This window comes from Phasianus colchicus, chromosome 11, assembly GCF_987193195.1.
Source record: "Phasianus colchicus chromosome 11, bPhaCol1.hap1.1, whole genome shotgun sequence".
In the NCBI taxonomy this organism is placed as follows: domain Eukaryota; kingdom Metazoa; phylum Chordata; class Aves; order Galliformes; family Phasianidae; genus Phasianus; species Phasianus colchicus.
In genome coordinates, this window is record NC_143446.1 from 2,153,879 (window position 1) to 2,181,219 (window position 27,341).

Below are 27,341 nucleotides of genomic sequence, written 5' to 3' on the forward strand. Positions count from 1 at the left end.
GTGAGTCTGTGTCCTGGGTTCTGCACTGCAGGGGGAGATGCTTTTAGAAAGGACTTAATTCCCTTTAGCTTTTAAAACATGCACTCCTGCGTTATATCCTCAGTGATGCACTGGGGGAGAAGTGCCTGCTGTTACAGTTAGAGGTTCTTGGCAGCTTTCCTGTTCATAAGATGTGCAGCAGGAGCCGGTAGCCCCATACTGCTGAAGTGGTAGTGAGGAGTAAACTCAGTTCTCACTTCCTACCAAAAACTCCCCAGCAGCACTGGATGTCAGCAGTTTTATTTAGATACTGGTATTGGTTTAATTTGATTGTACTATAAATTAATAAGTCCTGATTGCATTCAATTGAACTCCCGCTTTACTTAGTCCTGTTGCATTTATTGTCTTAAATGTCAGTGCTGCTACAGATGATGGAAACAGATTTATGCATCCTCTGCCTGTGATCTCTGGATTGCTATCTGTACTGATGACTAAAAGCTTCCCTAACAGAACTGTGATTTTTCTTTGTTTTTTCTGGACAAGGTTTCAATTTAAGAACAGGAGGATGTTCCTAAAAGCTGCTGCCATTGAAGTGTTGGTGGGGTAGCTCTGAGTTCTCTGCAGTAGATGTCTGTGCTGTGATCTCTCTGTTGTAACTGCTGCAGATGCAGCAGCTCCAAACGGATTAACCTCGGGCAGAGTGGTTTGCTCAAGCTGAGAATGTGTCCAGTGCTGTGTGGTATCTCTGAGCTGCTCTCAGCTGTCTGCATTCAGTGACAGCTAAATCCAGAACTTACTGAGGTTTTGGTAATTTGGATGGACAAGGTATGGCAGCTTTAGTTTCAGCAGTTCACGGCAGCGCTGTGCATCACTGTCATCACTGTCTGACTGCTCTTTGTCATACTTGGGTCTGTTAAATGAGAGCTGCTCAGGTGGCATTGCATTGCCACCACCGCCCAGGGCTGGCTGTGCTTGTGCCAACAGCAGCGGCTGTGGCTCTGAGGCAGGGAGGCCACACCAAAAAGACAAGCTGGGTGTATGGCAGCTCTTGTTCCCTTTCCTCTGGTGGAGATGTGGGAGGGGAGGTGGCTCTGTGCTTCCATTTCTGGAGAGGGGCTGCAACTCACAGCCGGTCCTGCTGCACTCTGGAGTCAGTGGTCCTCTTGTTACACTGGCCGATAGGAGACTGTTGCTCTTCTGTGTTGCTGCTCTTTGTATTTGTTTGGCACACTCCAGGAGAGATTGCCCACGCTCACCATCCCAGACCCAGCACAGTAAGCCAAACGGAGAGGAGTTACCTTCAGAAAGATAAAGGAGAAGTGGCCCAAGGAGAAATGTTAATGTCACAAAATTGCCTTTATCTTGTATCCTAAGCAACAAATGGGACGGCCAGACTGAAAAACCATTGCCTTCTCAAGTGGAAGAGACAGTGCTGTGTGCCAGGAGCCATGGGGCCACCTGGCTGTGGTGTTGTGGGTGTTCCCAGCTCCTGGGCAAGGCGTCCTTGGTGGAGCTGTGGGTCAGCAGAGGGCAGTCCTGCCTGGCAAGAGCTGAGAGCCTGGAGGTGAACGAAGATGTGCTCACTGATGCAAGGCCGATGGTGCCCTGCAGCAGGGGCTTGTTGCTGAGGCAGTCCTGTTGTGGTGGATTTGGCATCTTCAGTGTAACATATGGTGTATTTTCCAGGTAAAATCAAGTTGATGTTTTTCCATTTATGAATAATGCTTCATGGATTTGACCAAGTTGAGTGCCTAGTGCTGGATAGTTGTCCAAAGCTGCTGATAGCTCTGGATAACTTATTTCCTAGTCTGTTCAATGAATGTTAAGGGGAGAAGGTAAGACATCCCCTGAGCCTAAACTAATAAAAAGTAAGGCTGAGTTATCTGACACTGGACTTTGTTCAGCTGAAGAATGCGTCACAGGACAGGCGCTCAGTTCCTGACAGTGACTGATGGATGTGACTCAGACTCTAAATGGCAAACTGGTTCTTGTATTGATTGAAATGCATTTGTGTTCCTTGCTGAGGGAGAAGGGAAAAGTTTGATTTGGAGAGTGCAGATGCATTTCCATATTATGCTACTGTATGAATGGAACATCAGTTTTCAATCCATCTTGTTTCCCATCTGTATACAGTGTCCACGCTTAATGAAATTGTGGTACTTTTAAAAGCAGCTGATTTCATTTTCATATAACACAAGAAGCTACAGTATGTTTTTTCTCCTAACAGTTTTTCCCTTGGAACCAGCCGATGCTGTCAGGTTTAGGTCTTACGTGGGTTTCAGAGGTTCCAAACTCTGCTGCAGTGTAAGCACAGCTGGTAGTGAGTGAAGAGTGTAGTAGGCTCCAGTCTTCTCTGAAGTGTACAAGTTTAGTGTCAGTGCAATAATAGATACTTATTTTATTAATTTCTAGTCTGCCTCTCAGCCCTGGCAGACTAAGTTGATGAAAAACACTACATGCCTTCCTTTCCCTTAGTCAGTAAAGGATGGGAATGGAGAGCACTGTTGGAGCTTGGTGGAGAAAAAGCATGTCCTGATCATCCAGAGGAACAGATAGAGGGGCTCCTTCCTCAGTTGTAATGGAAACAGTGTCTGTAATGATGTGCAAGCCACATGACTTTTGCTTGTTAAATTAGTCATAAATCCACATTGATCAGTTCAGTGATAGTCCCACAAAGCCCAAGCTGTCTTCCCACATCTTCTCTCGCCATGGTGCAGGATGAGCTTTACATCAGGTGCCAGCAGACCTACCAGCCCCAGCTGGAGCTGGGCTCAGCCCCTGTGCCTGCACATGCCCTGCTCTGTGCAGCAGGCCTTGGGAGCTGTGTCACAGGTTGGTCCTGCCTGAGAAGGCTGGGGAGTGTAGTGAACAGAGAGAGTGAACATTTTGTACTCCTTCCTCTGTATTTTATAGACCAAGCTGAAGTATTTCTTACTCCATGGTGCTGTACTCTGCAAAACAGGCATTACTGCCTGGGAATTGGTGTATGTTATGTGATAGCTGGGATGCTGAGGCACTAACGGGGCTAGAAATGGCTAGAGTTTGGAAATGTCATTCATCTTGCTGCTGGGATAGAAGGCTGTAGCCAGTGGGGTGGATGTGCAGTAGTTTCCTGTTAGCAATGGAGAAATTACCCAATCAGCCATCATTAGATCTCAGTTGTTGGTGCAGTTGTAGCACAGGTCTGGGGGTTTAACAGGGTCAGTACTTGTGAGAGGACACCAAGGTGAAATGCAGAAACAAATGCAATATTTGTATTTGTATGCGTTATCTGTGCAAATCAGTGCATCTTCACCAGTGCAACACTGCTGAGAAGCAGATGGAAGTCATGCTGGAATACGGATGTGTTACTTGAGTTTCCTGAAAATTTTGTGGGAGAAACACTCCTTGCTTGAAGCACTCGGGATGCGTAGCTCTGGGGGTGTTAGCATGGGCAGAAGGACTTCAGCCCTTTGGAACAGCAGGGTTTCAGTGTGCGTGAAGCAATAAATGTGAAGCTGAAGCTTTCCTGCTTTCAGTAGACCTACATCTATAGGAAAACGAAGTGGCTATTTTCCTGCCATAAGAATGAAATAATCAGGTGTATTGCCTTTAGAAGAGGGGGTGAATTTCTTTCAGCAAGAAAATGGATTCTTTTCAGTAAATAAGCTATGGTGAGCACCGTGTGGTAAATGAAGTGTTTTCTGCCTAAATCAATCATCTTTACAGGCCTTCTTCTGCACTAGCACGTTGTGATTTGACTTAGTGATGGTGCAGTCCTTGCCCCCCCCCCCCTTGAACCTGGTCCTTACGCCCAAGGCCTGGTGCACACAGTGAGGTGTGAGAGACCTTGTCCTTGAGACTAACAGCAATCAGGGTTTCACTGAGACAGTTAACCACCACCGTGCTGTCTCACACCAGGCGTACAGACACCTGGTTCAGTAGACCCAATTCTTAGTTGCATGAGTGTGAGTCAATCATCTTACCCCATAAATAGCAAGCAGCCCAAGAACCCCTTGGAGAGTTCTTGCTAGCAGCAGGCTGCGCACCAGCATCACCCCTTGAGTAGGGACACCCAGGGAGGTTACTAAACGTGTGCACAGAAATTCACCAGGATGTGGTGATCCCTTAATGACCAGTCATTGGTAAGCGAGTTACTGTTTTTGAGCTGTACTGGCTTTGCTAAGATTTGAGCTTATATTCATTGTGCACCTCCCACCCTCTATGTAGCAAACAGTCAAGGATATTCAGCCATTTCAAATCTTGTTAAGTTACTGTAATCATTGTTCAAATTACCATCTTAGATCTATTTATATCAATAAATATATTTCTACCTTCTTCTTACAAGTGAAGTGCACAGTGCTTTGTTCTTCTTCCATGACAGACTTTATTATAAAACTAAGGGCTTTGAATTTTACACTATTGTGCTGCAGTTCCTTCCACAGAGTTTCATCTGGCTCTGCAGGCAGGTGATGTCCAACACGGTACAAATGTTGGTGTTATTTCTATATGCTTCTTCCTGTTTTCTCTTGTGATGGTTCAGGCTGTACTGTACAGTGAGTGGTTGATCTGTTTTGCCCTGTGCAATGTGCATTTCACTCCTTCAGCCTCTAGGAGACAAGGAGAAATGAAGGGACACGCTACTGATTTAGGAAGAGCACTGTGTGAATTGAGCAGAAGTAAGATGCAGTGTTTTCTACTCCTACTGAGAGTTTTCAAATGTAGTTCTGTCAGGAGCTATGGAGCAATGCTCAGTTCCAGTTACCTGTTGGATGGCAGGCTGGAAATAACAGAGTTACACAAATGGGGAATTTTAGGCAAAGCCACCTGGCTCTAGCATTGGATAGACATACGAAATTGTAGCGGAACTGGAGGTGCTTAGTGCTGAAACGTATGTAAGAATGCAGATTAAGATGATAAAATATATTCTTCCCTCTAAGAAAGAGGGTTGTTGAGCTAGCGTTGTTACTGGTATACAGCTACAGGTTTTCTTTTTTGCATTTCTGCCCATCTGACTTCATCTTCTAGTTAATAGACATGTTTCTTGGTTGTGTTAAATGTTTGTTTCATGATTAACTTGCCTAGAAATCATGCCATTTGCTGTGACATAATGCTCAGGTGTAAGATAATCAGGTTAGCAAACGTTTGCACTTCTGCCATGCAGATGAGTGTCCGTAAAGCTTTGCATCTGACGTGCACCCTTCCCATGCAGTGGGTCACTGAGTGAATACTGAAGCACACGAGTGCTTTGTGGGCACAAAAGAAAATGAGTACAACAGATTTTCTGCGATTTTTAAGCACAACTTTCAGCATTACCCAGAGGAAGTCCTTTGGCTGTCGCCATCTGTGCTGGCACAAGCATTTTTGAAACAGGGTTCAGATAAGAACGTGAGCAGGTGGATGGATTAAAAACTGTTGGGTGCGTGCTGTGCAGCGTGGTCTGCTGGGCTCTGAGACCCTGTGGTGTCTCACTGGAGGTCTGCAATGGATCATAGATGGTCTGGTCACTACTTGGTAAGTAGGGACACAGCCTGGCCACATCTTCTGCTGGGCTTTGCAGCGGGAATTTGCTCCAGGGGGATGTGTAGTGTGGGGTAGGAGTGAGCAAGTGGCCGTGGCTTCTTGGGATCGTGCAGGCTAATTGTGGTTTAATTATGTGTGGAAACCATAGCCAAGGTATCCAGAATGCTCACAAGGCTTTCAAAATTGGACAGTGGTACTGTCTGGAAGCAGCCAACCTCTTGAAGTAGTGTAGTCAGAAGGAGCAGGAGGTGATAGTCTAGCTGTGCTCAGCTCTGGAGAGGTCTTGAGTATTGTGTTCAGTTTTGGGCACCTCACTATAAGAAAGACGTGGAGGCCCTGGAGAGCATTCAGAGAAGGGCAGTGGACCTGTGAGGGGTTCTGCAGCACAAGTCCTATGAGAAGCAGCTGAGGGAACTGAGGATTGGAAGCATCAACTGCACCCCTGGGCCTTGTGGGCAGCCCTGAGCCTGCCCCGGGCTCTGTGTGCACAGCATGGGCCATATGCAGCCAGCAGATCATTTTCCTTCTTGGAGGCTGGATTTTATTGCAGTAACTGACATGCTAATGAACGAACTCATAATTAATGTCAATGAGAATGTAACTCACTCGTTATTAACTAACATAGTGATCTTGAAAGAAGTGCGTGGGGATTTGTGTCGTCGTGTAATGAAGACTGAGTGTGGAAAATTGAAGATAGAACAGGAAAAATCACAGAAAACTAACAACTGGGAAAGCGTGTACAGGAATTTACAGCATTAATTGTAGAAATAAGAACTGCAGAGCTCATGGGTGCAGCAGGTGAATAAGCTCTGTGCAACATCTGCCCCCATCACAGAGGTGCAGTGTGATGAGTTCATTTGTCTGAGCGAAGGAAAGCCTTGGATCCTGAAGGAAGCTGGGGATGTGCAGCTGGGATGCTTGCGGTGTTGTCTTACTTTCAGCTGGTAACAAAGAGGAGGTTTTGCATGCTGTTGCTTGTAAAAATGAGGCTTGCATAGAAAGCTTGCTGTGATTACTTCCTTTATCTTCTTTACTTCCATAAACACTGACTTCCAATTTGAGGTGCCAGAAAGTGTGCACTATAGGGCACAGTAAAAAGCGTTTGCCATTACAGTATGTTGTAGATCAGTAAAATAAAGCCCCAAATGCTTTGCTAAAGCATATCGTTTGCTTGGGCACCAATCCTTTGGGGAAGTCCTTAGATCTACTAGTTATGCTCCTAAGGAAAACGTGTTTCAGAAGCAACTGCCTGTGTTCTGGTGCATGTTCTTTCTTTCATCTTTTCTCCTCAGATTTGGAGAACATTGCTACGGTTGCTATGATCCCACCCGTTTCCTCTTTTTCCTCCTGCTTCCCTGCACACCCAATTTTATGTGTGCCAATGGAAAGAGCTTAACGCGCTTTCCTTCTTGGAGCTTTTCTTATCAAATTTAAGCTTTTCAGGCATGATAAAATGCTTCTGCAGCTAGGGAATTGAGTGGGACTCAAAAATAATCTTTTTCTTGTTGTCCGAGGATTATTCTGGTGTTACTGCTCTTGAATGCAGACAACACTGAAGATGAAACAATGCTATTTGCACATCAGTGTGCACTCACTGCAACCAAAAATGTTGAGAAATTAACTAGCAGCACTGAATGAGCACACACAGCAGATAATGTGTTCAGAATCTTGTAGTCCGGAGAGAAAGATTGCTCAGTCCACCTTCCTCAAGATTTCAGACCAAGGTTTTCAGAAGAAAAGCTCCTGCTCCCCCTGGCCCATTGCATCCACAGCACTTGAAGGGCAAACTGAATTTGTGTGTTTGAGCCCCCAGTGCTGTGTGGCCCTGCAAGGCTGTAGGGCTGTGGGCTTTTGCAACTAAAGTGCTTGCTTAGGAATATAGGATCCAAAGCTGCAGTGGGCTCAGAGGTGTTAGCGTGGTTTGTGATGATCTTTCAGGCCTGTTTGATGCAAGCCTGTTCCTTGGGGAGACCTCACCAGGTTGGACTTCTGGCTGCTTGGCCAGTATATGCTTGTCCTGACAGCTGGGTCATAGGTATGGTGCATGAGGCAGCAGGCATCTTCCTCTCCTTCTCACAAGGACACCTTCTCATTTAGATAGCTACCAGTCACAGTGTTGTTTTGCTCAGCGGGTGACACAGCCCACTGCTACCATAATCCTGCTGTGGTCCATCACAGTCTTCAGCTTTGCTTTCTTCCCCTGAGAATCTGCAGAAACAATCCAGCCCCATATGACAAAGTGCCTCCTGCACCTTAAGTCCAAGGATTAAAATTAACCCAAGTCTGGGAACTGCAGGACACATTCCTAATGCGCGCTGCTGCTCTTCTGTGGGAGAGAAATAGCTGGCACAGATCATCTGCAGCACAAATCTCTGAAATAAGTTCTGCAGAATTAAAATTCAGGTGAGGGTTATGCAGATTGCCTTATTTGAATATTGAAATCTTCTTTAGCTTTTTGATGACTGCTTTATCATTGTTTTCCATATATATGCAATGATGCTCATTTACAGCCTTTCCCCAATCAGTTATACAGCAAATACCACTGCTATAAATAAAATGTCATTTGCAGGAGACAGAGTTTTGTAAGTTAAATGAGGAGGAAATATTCCCTTTGAAGAAATGTTAGCCATGATCAGTTCGTTTCTGTGCTGGATTATTGAAAGGGGTGGGTGAAGTGGCTATTCCCTGCTCTCCTTCCTTGATGCTGGTCAGGGGATACTGGCTTCTTTTTTTTTTGGTAGTGTTTCAGGAAGATTGTCTAAAAAAAGAAGTCTCTGACCACTTCTTTGTGTGCAGCTCAGCCAGGGACAGTGGTCTGCTCCCAGCAAGGTGCAGAGTTGTTTGTCACTGGCCCTGGCCGTGCCCTCACATCTCCCCTGCCACGGCTGCCCTCTGACTCCTGCCATCAGCCTGTTCTTCTGTGCAGCAAAGAAGCTATTAGTGCTCTTTTTCTCTTACTCTCTTTGTTTTCTCAGCCAGGTCATACTTTGGCTTTTTTGGTTCTTTCTCCTTACTATGCATGCTGACCACTAAATAATTCAGAATTGTTGGCCAGGAGATATGTCTATCTAGATATTCAGTATCACCATCTCTGCTGGTAGTATTTCAGTAGCGTCAGTAAAGTTATATTTGTCACTGTTGGGCAAAAGCAGAAGTGGTGCTTCAGGTCATAACAGCAAAAATAAGGGCACGAGTCACGCAGCCACTCATCAGCCCCTGAGCTGCTCCCGATCATCATTCTGCCATGGGCTTCCCTGCAACTTCCCTGCAGGGAAATCGCTTCACTTCCTCAGCAGCTTGCCCTCATTTACGTGGGAATGGTAAATGCGCTGTGCTGGTGAACCTTGTGGGGTCGTTTTTAAAGTTAGACTCAGGGCTTCTGGCTTCTTCAGACACTGAGAAATTTCCTCAGCAGTGCTGGCTTTGAAAGATATAGAGCAGCCCAGGTCGGAATTCATGTCTTGATAGCAAAACTGCAGCTGTTTGAGTGCAGGAAATTCTATATAACAGGATGGGGGCTAGGTAAAGAGAAGAGCAGGAAACTCAAACTGCAGGGAAGCTGCTTCCAGCCCTCTTTTTGTTCAAGGGTATTTAAATATGCATTGTAGGAAGTTGAATTTTCTCTCACCTAGGATTTCTGACTTGATTTAACAGTCTTTTCTCAAATAGTTGGGATGGAAGACTTGCATATGTAATAAAGAAAGGAGTTAGTACTTCCAGTGTTCACATTTGCAGATCTGAGTAAAGTTATCCAAAGCCTTCAGTTGCATTCCTCATGGAGATGTATTCTCTATTGGCCCTGCTGCATAACAGAATTGTGGTTTAGTTTTGGGCATCTCCCCCCACTTGAAGATGACAGTTTATGGTCATGTTTTTAAATGAAGGAATACCTCTGAATAGGAAATAATATGCATTCATGTCAAGGCCTGGTGCTTGGGCAGTACTGAGAGCTCTCCTTGCAGTGACCATCACCTGGTCACCAGGGGACCATCTCCTTGCAGGAGAACATAACACCTTAGCTTTCAGCTTCTGCAGACATCTGCTCTGTGCTGACACATTGGTCCCTTTTCTCCCTGTGCAGCACCATCTCGCAGCAGTCTCTTGCAGGGCTGCCCTGCCCATTGCACTGTTATTTCATCCCATTCCAGTAGCCATAAGACACTGCCATTCACAGTGATGAAACACAGTGAGATTAAGCTGTAAAAATAAAACCTGAGGCACAGAAGTCCTGAAGTAACACTGAGCCCCAAAGCCTGATTCTGTCAGGAATACAGCTCAGCAAGCCTGGCACCCTGACCCTGTGGAGTTTGTAGTCTCCTTTACTCCTGGGTCTCATCTGAACCAAAGAGCTGCTTGTTGGCACTTCTGGAAGCATGGCCTGAGCTTCGCAGGTCTGGGTGTTGCTTCATACAGTGTGTGCAGGGAGTGCTGGTGTGGCTGGCTCCTTCTGAAAGCTCCTTCTGCTTACTCTGTCCCAAACACATCAGCCAAAGGCTTCAGCACTTGAGGCCAGTTGATAGGTTGAGGGTTAGCTCTTGGTTGGAGGTGGTACCCAATGCTTGCTGGGGGAAATGATGCTTGGTTTCACACCAGGTGTGGTTTCATTCCCTTTGTTTTGTGAGCTGTGCTTGCTGCCAGGTAAGCTCACAGAGAAAACCGTGACTTAGGAATTTGTTTTGGTCCAGCTCTATGTGATGAATGATTTTGGTAGAGCAGCGCAGTTTCCTATTGCATCTGCAGCTCTTACAAATGTGTGTTGTTTTTTGGGTTTTTTGTTGTTATTTTTTTTTTAGTGCTGCTGCTTGTTAAGAAAGGCTCTCTGACAGCAGTTAGACAGATGGAACTGCAAGTCAGCATAATTGTGAACTCAAAAACAAATCAGTTGGGCGTTAGCGTGCTTAAAAACAAATAATATGTTCTTAGTTCACTTATTTTAAATTGAAATGATTTAAACTGAATACAGTACAAAGCCTACAAAGTTAGAGACCACCTACTTTCTATCTTACTTTTCAAACTACTGCGAATTGGATTTACTTGGTTACTTGCTCAAACCAAGACTGTAAGAAGTGTGAATGAAGTGCTACTTCCTTTGTTGCCCCCAAATATCAGTGCCAGTATTTTTAAGATACAAACCTAATGCTTAACTCCAGATTCTGTTTTTAAACCCAGATCTAGAAGAGTGTTGCTCACAAGCAGTAAGCACCAGAGTGTGCCTATTGAAGTGGAGTTGATGAGTTCTGTGACTGGGTGTCAGTATGTAAATAGGTAGGTTTAGTTCCTAAGCTTTAAACCTCTGCAGTATTGGGGTGAAGGGAAATAAGTGTCCTAGGTGATGAGACCTGAGTGGTTGTGCTGGTGTCTGGGGAAGAGCTGTTCTTTCTGTGTGTAGCTGGTTGTTTGGAAGCTCTTCTTAGAAACGGGTATAATTTTTTTTTGTATCATATACTATTTCAATGACATGACAAATGAAGTATGCTTTCAATACCTGAAAACATTTTATGTGATTGACTTTTTTATTTTTCAAGTCAGATTTGCAGGGTACCTTCCTTCCCTTTCCATTTCTTTCTCCTTTCATTGCTCTGCTGTCTGTAGTGGTGACATCCATTAGGTGGTAAAAGTTCAGCTTCTCCAGAGTGAGGAGTTTGGCTTCAGCAAAGGCTTTGGGAGATGCTGCAGGGTTTTTCCCTTTGCATGGTGTGAGTGTCCTGCTAAGATCTTGTTCAAAGACTTTCCTATAACATATGCACAGAATATATGAGTTGGCAAAGAGGACCTGTTTGAATAAATAGAGCCTTTTAGCAGTGTTATGGAGGTATTTATTGTAATTTAGTTAAAACTGCACTGACCTTCACATTTACCTGCAGGACTGACATCTCTCATGCATTGAAAATTACTTTCCAAATCTGTTCTAACAGATATATTTTTGCAGATTTCTCCAGTATTGTTTGTTAGTGTGTTTTATTAGTTGTCTAAAATACGTGTGCAATTAATGTATTTTTTGGTTTGGAACAACTTTCACACAGTGGATAGCTGAGTTTAATGTCCTTAGTTGTGTCTATCTGCTGCTACTTTGTCTTCTACCACTTAGCAGTGGAATTGCTAGCCCTTGGCTCCACAGACAGGACCTGGCTTGCTTTTTACTCTGGGAGCTAGTAGCTGTTGCAGCAAGGTGCTCTCACAGCCTCTGCCTGGTTGCTGTCTAGGTCTCTATCTGGCATATCTCAAATCCCATCCATTGTTTTCATGCTGTAATATGGATGGTACGGAGTCTTCAGTTAAAACTGAGAAGTCTGTTCTGCCTTGTTTCTTTGCTTGGCCACTAACTGCCAGTATTCCTGTAGCCAGTATGCAGGAGAAAGTAGCTGGAGAAGGCAGAGAAATGCTAGAGTGGGTAGCACAGCATGGGCTGGAAGAACAGATCTCAGCATTTGTTTAGTTGGAGCTGAGTGCTTCAATGTTTATTAACCAGGCTTCCCAGTTTTAAGTGCATTATGTGTCCAGAGGAACTGCTGTAAGCCCTAATTGCTATTGATGTTTACATTCTGTGTTCTTCCTAGGACATCTTTGCTCCATTTGTATTTTCCCAGGAATTTCTACAGAAACACAAGTGAGTGAGGTTTGTGTTCTTTAAATGCGCTTCCTTGGAGGAGTCTCAGTGTTGCTGTTGCGGTGGTGTGATGGACAACTTGGAGCTGGCTTGTACTTGAATGGATTGAATGGAGGACGCACAGAAGGGTACGTCTTAGATGAATGCCAGTCAGCAAGAGGGGGTTGCAGTGCCAGTGTGACAGAGAAATACAAGAATTTTTTAGTAATTAACTCTGGTGATAGCAGTTCCCATATAATCTTTGTGTTTGGTGGGTTTTATGCATGGGGGCCATGTGGGAGCTGCTTGGATAAGAACACTTGAATGTCCTTTTGGCAGACAAAAAAGTAAAAAAGGGGCCTTTGCCTTGTCTTTGGGAAAGCTTTCCTTGCAAAGAGCAGGAGTTACACGTTAGAAGAAAGATAGGTATTGTCCTCAAAGGGACAAAAACCAGATTGACAGAGACTTCCTAGAGAAATTTTGAACATGTCTAATGAAATAACTTCTCAGGGGGATAACTGGCTGCAGGTTTCTGCTGCCATTGCTCTGGGGCAGGTTGTAGCTGTGAGTGGCTGACTCCAGGCAGAGCTGTGGAACAAGAGCAGGACACTGAAACAGTGCTTGGCCTCATAGAGGAGCACATTGGTATGGCTGGGCTGGAAGAGGCAGCTTGGGGCTGGGATAACCCAGGTTGGTGAAATCAAATAGGCTAGGTTTGGTCACAGTCTAGCAGCTACAAAAACCATGGAAGCATAGCTACGACTGTTATGTATTTTTAAAATAACACAATAATAAGGAGGGTTTTGCTTTTGTTGTGTAGCTTCCAGTATGCTACCAAGATGGCTCAAAAGAAATGTTGGTCACACCTACAGTAAAAGGCAAATCAATGATCTGTTTAGCTTTGATAAATCCTTACGGACGCAAGCGAATATGCCCCTCTTTACAGACCCACTGTGCCATACAAGCATGTAGAAGTAATACTTACTGGAGGTCAACATAAGGCTTCTGTTCTCTGTGTTGGACAGGGAAATTTCTTCGACAGCTGACACTTTTGTGAAATTGGTAGCATTTCTTAATTGCTTTGTTATAGAAGCATCAAACTTTCTTTTGCCTATTTATTGTTGACATTCTGGGCTTTGCAAGACTGTCTTAGAAAGATTTACTGTGTTTGCAAGAAAGAAAACCAAAATTGCTGTTTGCTAGTCACTGAACAGCACTTAGAATGGCTTGAGAAAATTGAAACTCCATCATAAATTGGAGATTGTGAGGCATCTCCCACTTTGTCTTTTGTCTGTGGAGGGTCAGGTGCTAGGGAAGCACGTGCTTGTGAAACATTTTGCTTGTACAGAGGAAAGATAGAAAACATGTCAGTGTTATCCAGGCTTCCAACTGCTAGTCACTGAAGACTGAATTACAAGGAAGGTCTTAAACCCTCTCTTGACTCCAAAAGACTTAGAGAGACAGGAGTGTGCCTGAAATCTAAGCCATGCAGCGTGCATTGCTTGTGGGACTTGGGCGAGCTGCTTATCCATGTGCAGCAGCAGTGCTCGTGCAGACCTCTGCTGGTGTGTGAATTTTAAACAGCTCCTTCCCACTGCAGGTTTTAAGGATTGCTTATACTGTTTAGAATATTTGTTTGCTTTTGCCTCTTTCAGTTCTAGGTTCAAAGAGGAGATTTTCAAAGCAGCAAACTCCTCCTGCTGGGTCCTGGGCAGAGGGCAGCTGGTGGCCATACCCTAACCCACCTCTGCATTTCCCCCCAGAGGATATGGCCCTTTCCAGGAACCAGTGACCTTTGATATGGGGTATCTGGGCATTTCTGTACTGTCAGTATGTTGCTACAGGAGAATGAATGAAACTTGCACTGAACAGCTTGGTAGCTTTGGAAGCTTCTTCAGTGCTGGGGATTTGGGTTCTGATTTCCAAATTTGCTTGCAGGGTGTCTTACCTTGTTTTTTTTTTTTGTGCTGAACGTACTAACTAATGGGAACTGCAAGCTACTGTGATACAAATCTCACCAGTATACCTGGAATGGATTTCCTAAAAACATTCCGGTACATCTAGTACTACATTGCAAGGAGATGTAAGGTAAAGTTAGTTCCTACCTGAGGTATTTTCTTGTCGTGAGTTCTGCTTGTGCTATGGGATTCTTTTAAGTAAATTCTATTGCTCAAAAGGAAGACTCAAAGGAAAATGCTTATTTCAGAAGAAACATTTCAAAAGCAGCTCCCTTCCCAGAGGCCCTGTTCGTTTCTGGCTCCCAGACTGCTGGCAGAGCTCGTTCAGAGCACACTCCCCATGCACTCAGGGTGGGTGCTGTCCCCAGCATGGTCTTCTCTGCAAAGGAAGAAAAACATGAATTTCCCTTTCCCAGGCTGGGGGACCGCATGCCAGCCGTGATGATGGCCTGCTGTGTTTGGTGCCAGCACAGGGCCTTGCTGTGAAGGAAGAGTCTCCTTCCAGCTCACTGTGTGATACGAAATACGGATCTTAACTATAGAAGGGCCCTTCTGGTAGACATGTGCGTTGGTGAGATGAATCAGGAATATCCCCCAGAAGGATGGAGGTGTGAGCACTGGGGCTTGGCTGCTGTTGGTAGCTGAGGAGGGGCTGCTGTGGGCTCCCCCTGGGCTCATTCTCCCCAGGCATCTTTCAGGCTGGCAGCAGAAGGCTGCTTTGTCCCATGTGGCTCCTTGTGCTGAAGTGCCAGCAGCAATCCACCACGGACACCGGGCCAAGTGGGATGTGCTGAGTAGGGCATGGCAAAGGAAGAGTGGGACTCCTACAGTAAAGAAGTTATCTTCTTTACTTCTTCTAAAGAAGTTATATCTTTAGATGAAATGTGTATGCTTTCTCTCCTAAGGAACACATAATTTGTGTTTGCTTGAAATGAGAGGGCATGGGTATGTAGGTGTATGAGTGGGCATGGGACTGGGAGGACCTTCACCTCCTCTCCTCCCACTCCAGGTATGCTCACAGGACAGCTGCAAGACAGCAGGATGAGCCCCATGGCAGAGCTGAGGGTTTTGGGTGCTGAGGAGCTGCATCCCCTGCTCTGACATCCCATGCCTGTGCTCCAGGCAGTGCTTCCAGTGCACACGCAAGGCTTTGCAATAGATTTTGCTGGATTCTTTTGCATGAAGGAATTTGTGCAACAGGACCCTTGTGCAGTGCCTTGCCCAGCCCCTGGGAGTCCCGCGTGTCCCCTTGTCTCGTGTGCCTTTGTTTTAAAATAATATTAAGCCTCAGACGCCAGCTGATTTACTTTAATTCAACATCCAACTTATGTTTGATTTCTTTTCATATTCAAGTGAGCCATCTGGCTTTAATGAACTGTAACTGTTTTTAATGCTGCCTCCAGTTGCTAACATCTGAATATTTCATGTGCTGAAAGGAGGTTTGAAATACAGAAGTGAGACTGAGGAGTCCAAAATGTTTCCAAATCATCTTTGCTCCAACAGCACTCGTGCTCCCCTCCTCTTGAGGTTTATCAGAAGATAATCTTTGGGGTGCCAGACTGTAAGCATCCACAGTGGCGGGTGCTAATTACAAGTGCTCTTACTGTTGTGTACAGAAAACAACAGTGCTGCTTATCGAATCCTGAATAGCTGCCCAGCCCGGGCAGAATATCAATCAGCTTCAGCAGGAGCTGCCAATGTTTGGCATCTTTTAAATAAACAGCCTCTTAATTTTGGGGATGTTTAAATACTTCCATGTTGCTTAAAAAAAAAAAAAAACACAGATCAGGCTAGCTTTATATTGTCTACTTTAATTCTAGAAGTTAACTGAGAGCTGGATACCATAAATTGAAAAGAACTTTAACTTCATATACCTTTTGAGGTACTTTGCTTGGACCGCACTGTTTGAAACCAGCGGTATATCCCCACCTTGTTGGCCTGGGTGCTTCATGGGGTGTTTGCCACAGCACTGCCACTGTTTTGTCTTAGCAGTGTGCAGGTGATGGGTGTCCTACAGGCCGTCACCAAGAAATACTTTGATTAATAATAAAAAGCAGTTTGGTGGTTGCTGCGTGCCAAGCTTTGCGCAGGTTATAGAATCACACAACCACTAAGGTTGGAAAAGACCTCCAAGATCTTCCAGTCCAACTGTCCACCTGCCATCAGTATTTCCCCACCAAACCATGGTCCTCAGTACAACATCTGAATGTTTCTTGGACACCTCCAAGGACTCCACCACCTCCCTTGGCAGCCCGTTCCAGCACCTGACCGCTCTTGGAGAAGAAATGTTTCCTAACCCGAATCTCTTCTAACACAACATGAGGGCATGATATGGAATCATAGAATGGTATGCATTAGGAAGGGACCTCAAGGGTCATCAGGCTGATCTCTTAGTCCTGTTTCATAAAGGATAAAAGGAACTATAGAAGATTAGACTGAGGCTGTCTGCAGAAGGAAACCACCTTCAGCTGGGGTAGGTGAGGAACGTGCTGCTGCTGCAGCTTGCCCTGCACTGTGCTGACCGGAAGGGTGTGCAAAGAAGTGATGGTGGCTGGTAGAAATTGGTAACTCTACTTGGTGGGTCAGTAATGGCATGGAGGGACAAAGTGTGTGAGTGAAGCTAACTGGTGCATGCGGGAGAGCCCAGCCAGGCTGTGCAGTTCCCTGAAATTGATGCCAAACCCTGTGGCTCAGTCTGCAGAGCAGCTCTGTGTGGAAGCACTTTGATTTGAGCTGTTGATTTGAGCTGTGTGCTGGGGCCACCTCGCAAGGCTGGGAGCTCAGAACACAAGCATTTGCATTCTGCTGCACTCAGCATTTTACAGTTACCCTATGGAAATCCTCCACAAACCCGGATTACAGAATTTTGGGATGATTTTTTTCCCCTTTTGTTTTCTGCCCTCTGCGTACTCTGATAGACCTCAGAGGGGTCTGGCAGGCATAGGCACCTCAGGCCCTTTTCATAGAGCTGCTGCTTCAGGATACTTCCATTTCTAGCAAGGGGGTAAATTTTCAAAGGCAAAAACATGGTGTTAGAATTTTTCAGACCAGCTATTAGTCACAGTCTGCTTATTTGAATGTCAGTACAAATGGAACTGCAGCCTGCAGAAAGCTACTTAAAGTTTGCTGGTGTTTGTAGTGGGATGCAAAATGATCTTTTAGTCATTTGTAGCCATCTTATGCCAGGTCCAATTAGAATCTCAGAAGTGAAATCATAGCTGCACCTCCAAAGCATTGCCATCATGGAGAACATTCACCCATTTCTGATGCTCGTTTTTGTCAGATTTTGTGTTTCCATTTGCTCAGCAACTGGTGCTTCTTAAGGATTTGTCTTTGCTATGGCAGGGGGTTACTATATTTTTAAAAATCTTTTAAAAAAAATAAGAAAAGGGAAAAAAAAAATCCCTCAGAGGACTCTCAGGTGGTCTTCTTGGACACCCCAGCTAAATAAAACTCAGAAAAATGTCAGGCTTTGCAAATGTCTCCAGTTTCCCTCTTGAAAACCATAGTTTCTCAAAGCGTGTTTAAGTGAGAAATGCAGCCTTTGTTTTTACAACCTTCGGCCTTTTTAGGGGTCTGCAAGTCCCCTTAGTTTTTACAAACTTCCTCTGTGTTACTTCTAGTGCCTCACGTAGAAAAGAAAGAAAGAAAGGAAGTGCTTCCCAGGCATTCAGCAGGAGTGCAAAGGGTGTTTGAAGATTACCTTCTTTAAAAAGCATTTCTAAACTTAAAATGTGGGAGCAAAAACACTTGCAGTGGGCTGACTTTAGACGTCTCCTTTTACTTTCTACCAGTAATAACAAAACGATTTGGTTGCTCGTAGGAATTGCAGTAGTTTGGTGCTGAATTCGGTTCCAGCAGAAATCTCCTGCTTACAGGTTTGAAAGCCACGGCTTCTCATCATGGAATGTTTAGGGCTGCATTTCTGCCTTCTGTCGTTTGTTTATTTAGTTGGTTGGTTTGATCTGAAAGGTTTAAAAGCTTGGTTCTTTTTGCCTAATAGACATTATGGGCAGGAATACCTTTAGACTGTATGACTGTGGAACACTCTGTCTACGTGTGTGTGCACTGTTTTTGATGTATTTCAAAAGTAATTCAAGGCCAATAAAGATTTTCAAAAGAGTATTTCTTTTTGCCTTTTTTCAGGATCCCTTCATGAATGTCCTGGCTGCCAGCAGGATTTAAAGTGGGAGGCAACTCATGACCACTAAACTGTGACAGTTTTGGATTCTCTTGCTTCTGGCTACTTGGAATAACCATTGGGCTGCTGTGGAGATGAATGGAGAACAGCGGCATGATGCAGGTAGTGGGACAGCCAAGCTGTGGGGCTATGGGTTCTCAGAATACTTGACAAGTAAGAGGGAGGAACAGCCCTGAGCACAGGGAGTCTTTCATAGTGTGTCGTATGCTTCATTCATGGTGAGCTACGTTCTGACTGCAGGTCTTAAGTTTGCCAAAAGCAAGGTGTATCATTGGCTTAGAGGAGAACAAAATATAACATCTATGATTCTATGACCCACAGAGGCGATTATGTTTGTTAGAAACTCTGCTTTTCCCCTCCATGATGTCAGTATGAGATGAACTTATGGAAAGCCCAGTAGTTTTAGCACTACTGTTTTAAGGCATTTGCTTATCAAAGTAGTTAATATTATCTTCTTGTGCCCTCGTTTGTGTTGTTTGTAATATTTTCACAAAGTCGTGCTGCTGGTTTGAAGCCAGATAATTGAAGCTGTGTGGTGCCACTGTAATCTGTCCTGGTTTTCTGATGTGCCTTGCTGCCCCTTTTGATGAGCTTGGGACATCAGCTCCTAACCTGCTACAGAGTGGTAAATTTTGATAAATTAGCTCAGGTTTTGGTTCACCTTGTAGCACCAGGCTGAGAAGAGTGTGCGGGACAGCTGGGAATATACCAGCAGCTTTCTTAAATAGAGTTCTTAGATTATATGCTGTAATGGGGATCATCTGTTTTTCTGACTTTTCCTGCCATGGTTTGTTCACTTCCCTTGAGGTCCCTACTCTCAGTATTGGGACAGTTAATAAAAAATAAATTTGTTGTAACCACTGCAAACTGTTGGATTAGGATTTCTTTCCTTTGACACTTGTCCAACAAGCAGCATCTCATTAGACAATTTATGATTAGTGAGCTTTCTGCTTTTACCTTATGAAAGACTAATTACTATGTTACTGAAGAAATGTTAAACATGATTTTAATCTATGGCACTTCTGGCAGAATGATATCACCTGCTGTCTGATGCCAAAATGTGCTTTCTGATTATTAATTATAGCCAATCACTCAGGTTATTGTCAACATTGTATCCCAAAATAAGCAAGAAAAAGCAGCATGCATAAATACACAGTTTCCTCTGCCACTGGAATGTGCTCTCTTCTGTCATGTAGTGTGGAAAAGAGAAGAGTTTTTGCAGCTCAGAACAGCAAGGAGATGTGCAGGTGCTGAGCAGCAGGCTGACTGCACATCTCTCTCTACTTCCTCTAAAAGTTGCAGAGGTCACACAGTCCTCTCTATGTGCTTATGGAGTAGCTATGGAGGGTTTCCCATTTTCTTGAAATGACTGAACAGCTATTTTCCTAAAGTTAGCATCTGGTTTGAGTACAAGTGGGTGTGGAAAGCAAAAACAGTAACTGAAGAGAGCGTTACGTGCTCAGTTCAAAGACAGGCTCCAGTAAGTGTTCCCCATGTAAACATGTGCACAGTAGTTTTGGTGTGGTCCTGTGATGTGTTCTGCACTGTTTTGAGTTAGACCAGTCCCAGCTCACTCTGAAACATTCCCTCCTTGTTGTTTGTCGTTTTGCCATCTGATGTTTTATAGCAGTTTTTGGAACCTCCCCTCCACCTTTTTGTTGTTCCTTTCTGTTCGTTTCTTTACTGGCTCTCTGCATATGAGGACCCAGGCAGTGCTCAGGGTGTTAGCTGTAATGCCCTCCTGTGCCAGCAGTGGAAGTGACAGCTTTTGTCCCTGTCACAGACTTCCTCAGCTGCCCAGATTCCAACCTGCCTTTATTTATTCATGGCCCTGCAGCTGGTGTTGATGGAAAAGATTAACTGCTGTTAAAATCAAATTAAAGTACATCTAAGTCGCAGGGTGAGAAACCTTTAAGTTAGCTTTAATTGAAGTTCTTGCAGACTTCAGAGGGATGTACTTAGATGTCCAATATGACAGGCTTCAGCTCAATCACATTAAAGATGCATGAAAGTTATTCACAGGGAGAATTTAACTCAAGTCCCAGGAGCAAAGCAGCCTGTACTCCTCTCAATTCAGGCACATGTAAGGGCTAATGCTCTTAGTAATCCCCTACCTTGTATCCAAATGGTACCATTCAGTGTTCTTTCTCTGCCTGAACCTGTCAGAGAGCAACAGGAGATAATTTGTGGTAAAATTCAAAAAGGAAGAGTTGGTGTTGAAAATGATGTTAGTAGAAGCAGCGATAAATGGGAAGGGAACTTCAAATGTTCTTACAGGTGGTTTTCTGCCCTCCGGAGTCAGTGTGCATTCTCCACAGAAGCTCTGTGGGATGCTTCTCACATTTTACTTACAAAATAAGTTTGCTTGATTTGAAAGCTTTACGAGCAAAAGCCAGTTGTATGGTGAGGCCATAGGGATGAGAACGGCATCTGGTTTCTCTGCCTGCCTTTGCCACGGTTGTGCTTTGCCACCAAAGTAACATGTGCTTCAGCCATCCTGCTAGTGCAGAACAGTATGTCCCACTCATAGTGTGAAGCTTGTCTCATTTGGCACTTGTAAGCAATGAAGGATACGGAGAGAGAGAGAGAGGGAGAACATACGTACACGTGTGTATATACAGCATTACTTTAAGCAGTTGTGCTTTAAGATTAAATGGGCTGAATGTGTTTTTCCTTGTTGTTATCTGTCATCCTAAACTGCAAGTTTTGTCATGGCAGAATTCAGTTGCTGCTATAAATTCATGACGTTTCCCTGGGTCGTTTGAGTTTGGATTGATTTGGATGTTTAATGCAGGCCCTCAGGGGTGCAGCTTGCTTTAACAGATCCTCTGTGTGCCCCAGGACCTGCTCACCCACTGAATGGAGCCGAGCTGCTGGTGCTGGTAGAATGCAGTAACAGAATGGGTCAGAGCCTCAACTGGAATGGGGCTCTGCTCTGCTGTAGCTGTTCTGATGGTGAACAGTGAAAGGATGGGATCTACCCCTGATTTCCAGGCAACTCTGCTGTGTGGGCAATGCTTTGCCACATCTGGAAGTGTTTCTGCAGTTGAGTATAGAAAACCAGATAGTGTATTTCTGAGATATTGCACATCTGCAGGACCATCCTAAGGGCACCTGAACTTCCCTCTGTGAGGCTGAATAGCAGAGGTGCAACGCTGAGAGCCCAGCCTCATCCAACTGCAGGGCCCTACCTGTGTGTGAGTGAAGGCAGAGTGGGTTGAGAGGGGTGGCAAAAGCTCTGGGCGATTTTTTCAATCAAAAGAAGACCTCTGACCCTGCAAGGAAACCCTCTTGGCAGCGAGTGTTGAGCAAGAATTTTGGTGTTTTTTTTTTTTTTCCTGTGGCAAACTAGTTTCCAGAGAAGCTGAATGCTGGTGGGGCTTGGCCACATTGGGCCCTTCTGGCCATGGCAGAGAACTGGCAGGATGTGGCTCTCTTGGTGTGGGAATGTGTGTGGAGCTGGGAGCAGTGCTGTGAGACGGGCTGTGGGCGCTGTGCCTGGGGTGGGAGCTGGTGGGAGGTGGGAGCAGCAGCCAGCAGGCCGGGCTGCTCATGGGTGCTTTCTTTGAGCTGAAGTTTCTTCCCATTTTCTGAAAGTAAGCATTTTTATGGCTATATTAAGTAAAATACTGTTCTAAAGAGTTAAGCAATCGTACTCTGGTTTTGCAGTGAGGTTATATTATCCTTAGGATGACTTGCAGCCAGAGTTTTGCCCCGCTTCATGCTGGTTTGCAAACAGCTGTGCTCTGCGCCTGGCCCTCTTTGCTCCCCCAGAATCTGTGAACTAGGATTACTTTTGTCCTTTTCTGGGTCTATTTCTTCAATAAGTTAAAAAAAAGTATCCCAGCAAATGGATGATGATTTTCAAGCTCTGATTGTTTGAGCTCTGAGTTTTACAGGAGGCCAGTCTGAAAATAAAGGGAAATTATGTTGGGCTGGGGAGTGGTAGGAGCTACCTGTCATCAGCAAACAGCACAATTTGAAGGTGCATTTCTGAATTCAGCCAATTGGCCATTCCTACTATTATAGTGAGAGTCAAAGATGAGCGTAACATGAATTTGAAGTCTGAGGACTTGCAGGTTTTAAGTGATTGAAAGCTGGTCAAAGTTTGGGCAAACATTTGCCCCTCTCTGTTCAAGGGGTAAGAAGTGCTGTAAAGCATGCTTGGCCGATCTCACCCTGCCCACAGCTCAGATGATGGCATGTAACAGTATCTCATCCTTTCTTTGGACACTTAGTATTTCCTGCTCCCTCTGTTACTCTTTGTAAGAGGAGTTTCTACCTGTCCTAATCCAAGCTGAGCGCAGGAAATGTTATGCACTGAGCTCTCCTGCATGGCCAACACACGGAGATTTCTGTTCTCAGACACAAACCAGGCATTGGTTCCCTTGTACACAGGGGTGAACACCTCGTGTTTGTTCACAGAGGAGGCTCTGGAGCAGGCTGTAGGATCATGTGGAAATGAAAAGCTTTGCTTGTGCCTCACTGCTGTTCCTTTTCATTACTGAAGCTGTTGTTTTGTGTTTAGCTTAAAGTTTGCCCTTTGCATAGGGTGGCAGCAAGCCTCCCTTGTCATCCCACACTGTGCCAGCCAGAGAAAAGCCAGTGTGGCAGCACAGTGAACAGAATAGGGGTCCAAATCTACCCTGCTGGGGTTTTCAGTGGGTGGGTTTGCACATCAGAGAGAACACAAGAGGACGGAGGAGCAGGGAGGTGAGCCAGGAGCTGAATGGGAGACTGTGAGGAGGGACAGATGTGGTAATAGGGATAGAAAATGTGGCTAAAGGGGAGCACGCAGCTCACACTACAGATACTCTCTTTCCTGATAGCATGAGTGTACAACTACGGCTCGAGTGGGTTTAGCCCATTTTGGCTTTAAATACCTCTAGAAATTAGGTTTTCTTGCTTTGAAGAAGCTGTTATACTTTATGAGCTGGTATATTTAATGACTCACTTGAAAGCTCTTGATTTCAATTGTTCAGAGCTGTGTTTCTTGAAACTACCCTGAATTCTTCTCTATGCTTTTGGTGTCTTTTAACACCGAAGTAAATACCTTCTAGCTTAAAAAAAGAGAGGAGTCTTATTGCAATTCTTTTTTAAGTCTGTCTTTTCAAACCACTTATGGTATTACATTTTCTGTGGTAGTTTTTAATTCAATACTTCGAAGGTCTGGTATGCCCAGAATTGTCTGTCTTTTCCTAAATATTTGTTGGAACGAATACAGAACTTACCCTGTACTCCCCTCTCTTAGATGTGTAAACAGTTTGTGCTTAACCAAAATACTCAAGGTCTCACTATTTCAGAACAAATCCAACTTAAAGTGCCCGCCACATACAAGTGAAGGTGAAACAGTGTTATCTGTTGTGAATTGCATTACTGAAGTCCACTGCACACTTCTGTGGTCAGTCACCTAGAAATGAAGTCATCTTTGCTGAAATTCTTAATAGCCCCATACTTAAGCTGACAGGTTGCTGAAGGTGTTTGGCTTCTCTTCCAGATGCTGGTTCTGGTGTGGAAGACATGGAATTCAGTTGGGATGAGTATCTAGAAGACACAGGAGCGGTTGCAGCCCCTCATGGGTCTTTTAAACATGTGAGTAAGGGAATATCGTTACTTACTGTCTCCAACATCACTTCTTTATACACTGAATGTTTAAGGTTTCTTTGAGCAGACGCACTGAAATCTGGAAGATCCACTAAATTTATGCTTCTTAGAGGAATGGGAAATTTGGAATTTCACCTTTTTTATTATTATTTCTTGCCTTCCTTTCTGAACATAGCACAGAATGACCCCATTAATGGCCCAGGTGCAGAAAGGCTCCCAGTCTTTTCTGCACCAGAGGATAAGCTCAGTTTTTCTCATGAAGCCTGAGCAGGTGCCAGTCTCTTGTTTTCTCTGGGGGATTTCTACTTGCCAACTGAGCTAGAGTAGCTGCACTTCAGCCAGTTGGTGCCATAGTTCTTGAATAGCAAAAAGCAGAATTCAGGTGTGCTCTCAAAGAGCATTTCAGTGACGGTTCTCAAGGAGGCCAAGGAGAAATAATAGCTCCACCATACACTTGACTGCAGTAGTGAGAATACTGATCAGAAAGTGTAACGAGTAGGACAAAGTCTTGGCTTTGCCTTTGAATACCTAGTAAAGATCCTCAGTAAATGCACGTTTTGCTGAGATTCTTCCATACACTGTAACTGTAAGTTGTTCATTCAGTGCAGGCTTTCAGACTTCTCATTTCTGGAGGGGAGAGACCTTACATTTGCCTTGGGTTTTGTTGGTTTACCAAGGCTCTAGCAAGAGCAAGCAGAGGTGCTGAGGAATGGCGTGAAAGTAGAGCAGGGGCATTTTGTAGCAGGACTGCCATCTGTCTGCCTCTCTGGTCTCCTTTACCTTGTTTGATATCTCTTATAGAAGCCTGTCCTTATCACTTACAAATAATTATCACACCAGCCCACCAACCTTACTGTAATGGTTAAGGGAATTAACATGGTGACTGTATTTCAGTCAGCAGTAGGAGACATACACAGAATGACTCTGACACCCCTGCCTGCTGCCCTGTGCCAGCCTAGCTGTGCCACACAAGAGCTCCCACCAGTGTCCTTGTGGGCAATAGGACCATGAGGGCTGCTCTGAAAGTAACGCCTCCTATTTTATTATGTTAGCCCATGACATCAGAGGCAGGTGTGGGTGGGATGGCAGTAGAGCTGAACCTTCCTGCCTGTACTTTGTGTCATTTTGTCACCGTGTGACAGATGACAGCAGAGGAGCAGTCTGACAGAGTGGCATCTGACATGGAAGTGTGTAAGAAGTAAAGGTGTGAAATTTATTTCCTCCCTGCTGAAATAATGGCACCCATTGACATTTGTTGACACTTGCTGAATGTTTTTGGAGCATTCCTTATGTGGGTGTGAGCAGTGATGGGTGAGTGGTGTGTTTCAGCAGTGGCAATAGCAACTGTGGTCACCTCACTGATACAGATTGTTACAAGCAGCATGCAGGCTCTTGTTCATCACTGGCAAAAATGCTTCAATAAAGGTAATGATTATATTGAAAAACAGCATTTTGTAGCTAAGAATTTGCTATATCAAATAGTGTTATTGTGTTCTTTGTATGTTGTACTTTCCATGGAAATAAATGGGAGGCATTATGGTTGGAATGACCTACATAGAATGAAGTTTAAAAACAAATCCACATCTTTGGGATGATTCCCTACTTGTGAAGAACACTGCACATTTTTGCTGATGTAAGTAATAGTGGCACAGAGAGCTCTTTGTGGATCAGGCATGGGCGCAGCAGTGTCATCCCATGCTGCTGTGTTGCACTGGGAGCCTCTGGAGGGGAAACCTGCCCTAGAGAGGGGCTGCCCAGGGGCTCAGGCTGTCAGGGCCTGCATGGGGGCATAAAAGAGCTGAGAATAAGGCCCGGATGTGGACTGTCAGTTGTAGACTATCAAAGTAGCAGAGCTCCTTTAGGATCTCTGAAGGCCAGCCTTAATATTCTCTGTAATACACTTGGCAAAAAAAAATGGAGGTGAATGCTGACTCAGAACTGCCCAACAGAAAGGGGAGGGTGCTTACAGCACTGTCACATCACCTACATCTTGCTGCTCAGAGAAATTCAACAGTGCGAGGCCCTGTACTCAAGGTTCCTGCTGTCCATTAGAAGGCACCTGTATAGAAAAGATGGAGGAGGATGAGCTCAGTGCTTCCTGGTAGGCAGTGGCAGCCTGTCTAGTGAAGCTGTATGCTTGACTGTGTGACTGCAGGATACGGTGCAGGGGAGGCTCTCAGTGCAGAGCACTGCAGGCCCAGTACTGGAGCCCCATCCCTCTGTCTGGAGCCTCCTGCTGCTTGATGCTTTCCTTGGAGAGGGATGCATTTCTAGAATCTAATGCCAGGAGAGCTGGGAGGGAGTGACGTTTGTACTTTTAAAAAAGAGGAGTGAAAAGCACTAAGCTGAAGAATAATGCTGGCACAAGAAAAATGGGCTGGTATTGACTTGAAATAAATTTTGGATGGAGGCTTAAGGTTTTGTTTTGTTCTTTTGAAACTGTGACCAGTCTGCCATTATGAGCAGTGGGTGAGAAATACCTCACCCACAGCACAAGAGAGCACACAAAGCAGGTTGGGTAATGTAACCCATGATGACACAGCCTGTGTTAGCAAAGTACTAGTTGTGCTGATGGGAGCTTGTACTAATTTTGAATGTTTTGCTCTTACCATGAGCAAGAGGCATTGGAAAATGTAAGCTATTCTCTCAAGTTAAACATGTTCTAATGTTTGGTTTGTTTGCTTTTTAAAATTTAGACAGTGTTAAGATTCAGAAACAGCATTAAGATAAGGGGCTGTTTTTGCCTATGATCTAACAGGAAGCAGAGCTTAGCGAATACCTGGAGTTGTACTGATGCCAGTGCTGTCATCCTACCTTAAGTACACTTTCTTTAGGACTATTTAATGCTCTTCTTAATCCCTTTCTGCAACTTCATGTGCATGCAATTATCTATCAGTTAATCAGTGGTGTCATCTTGCCCAGCTGCCAGGAGGGGGTGCTAACCTCTTGGGCTCTGCTTCATCTGCTGGGATCATAGGTGAAACCATCTGAAAAATGCGACTTCAGGGATAGCTCTGTCTGCTGCTGCTGGTTTCCTACGGTACAGTTCATGAGGCTTTGCTGGAGGCTCAGCTAGAGAGAGCTGCATCAACTGCTTGGTTCTTAGGCTTTGTGTCACTGTGGCTTTTCTCTTGGGCTCAGAGTGCAAGAGAAATAACAAAAATCTCTTTAGCAAGGCAGTTATCGTTCTGAACAAGTTGCCTCTGAAACACCACTTCAGGTAGTCTGCAGGTATTGTGTTCTATTCTGTTTTTATGAAGGCGGTTCTCCACGTGGTGGATATTAACCTAAAATGCATGAACAGTTAACAACAGCCTCACATGCTTTTCTTTCTGCTGTGGTTTTCTTAGTTTTATTTTTAGCAAACCAGTATGTGCTGGATGATGAGACTATAACAGCTATGGCAGTTACTGAGCTGTCAGCACAGAACTGGTAATAAATAACCCAAAAAACATCCACCACATCTGCATCATACCAAGAGCTTTCCTTGCAGCTGACTCAAAGAGGAAAT

At 44.7% G+C, this 27,341-nt stretch overlaps 1 protein-coding gene across 15 annotated transcripts in view; it reads left to right on the top strand.

Annotated features, from left to right (window-relative positions):
• The window catches only part of SFMBT1 (Scm like with four mbt domains 1), a 76,011-nt gene that overhangs the window by 21,861 nt on the left and 26,809 nt on the right, over positions 1-27,341 (top strand). For 8 of the 15 annotated variants that reach the window (XM_031609436.2, XM_090147912.1, XM_090147913.1 and 5 more), the window contains 3 exons: positions 12,069-12,216; positions 18,172-18,328; positions 23,724-23,818. In XM_031609436.2, the coding sequence (XP_031465296.1) occupies positions 18,301-18,328; positions 23,724-23,818 (123 nt within the window). In that variant the 5' untranslated portion in view covers positions 12,069-12,216; positions 18,172-18,300. Of the gene's footprint in view, positions 1-20; positions 10,747-12,038; positions 12,217-18,171; positions 18,329-23,723; positions 23,819-26,565; positions 27,062-27,341 lie in introns of those variants that run through there. The other 7 variants (XM_090147918.1, XM_031609435.2, XM_031609434.2 and 4 more) reach the window with 4 other exon arrangements.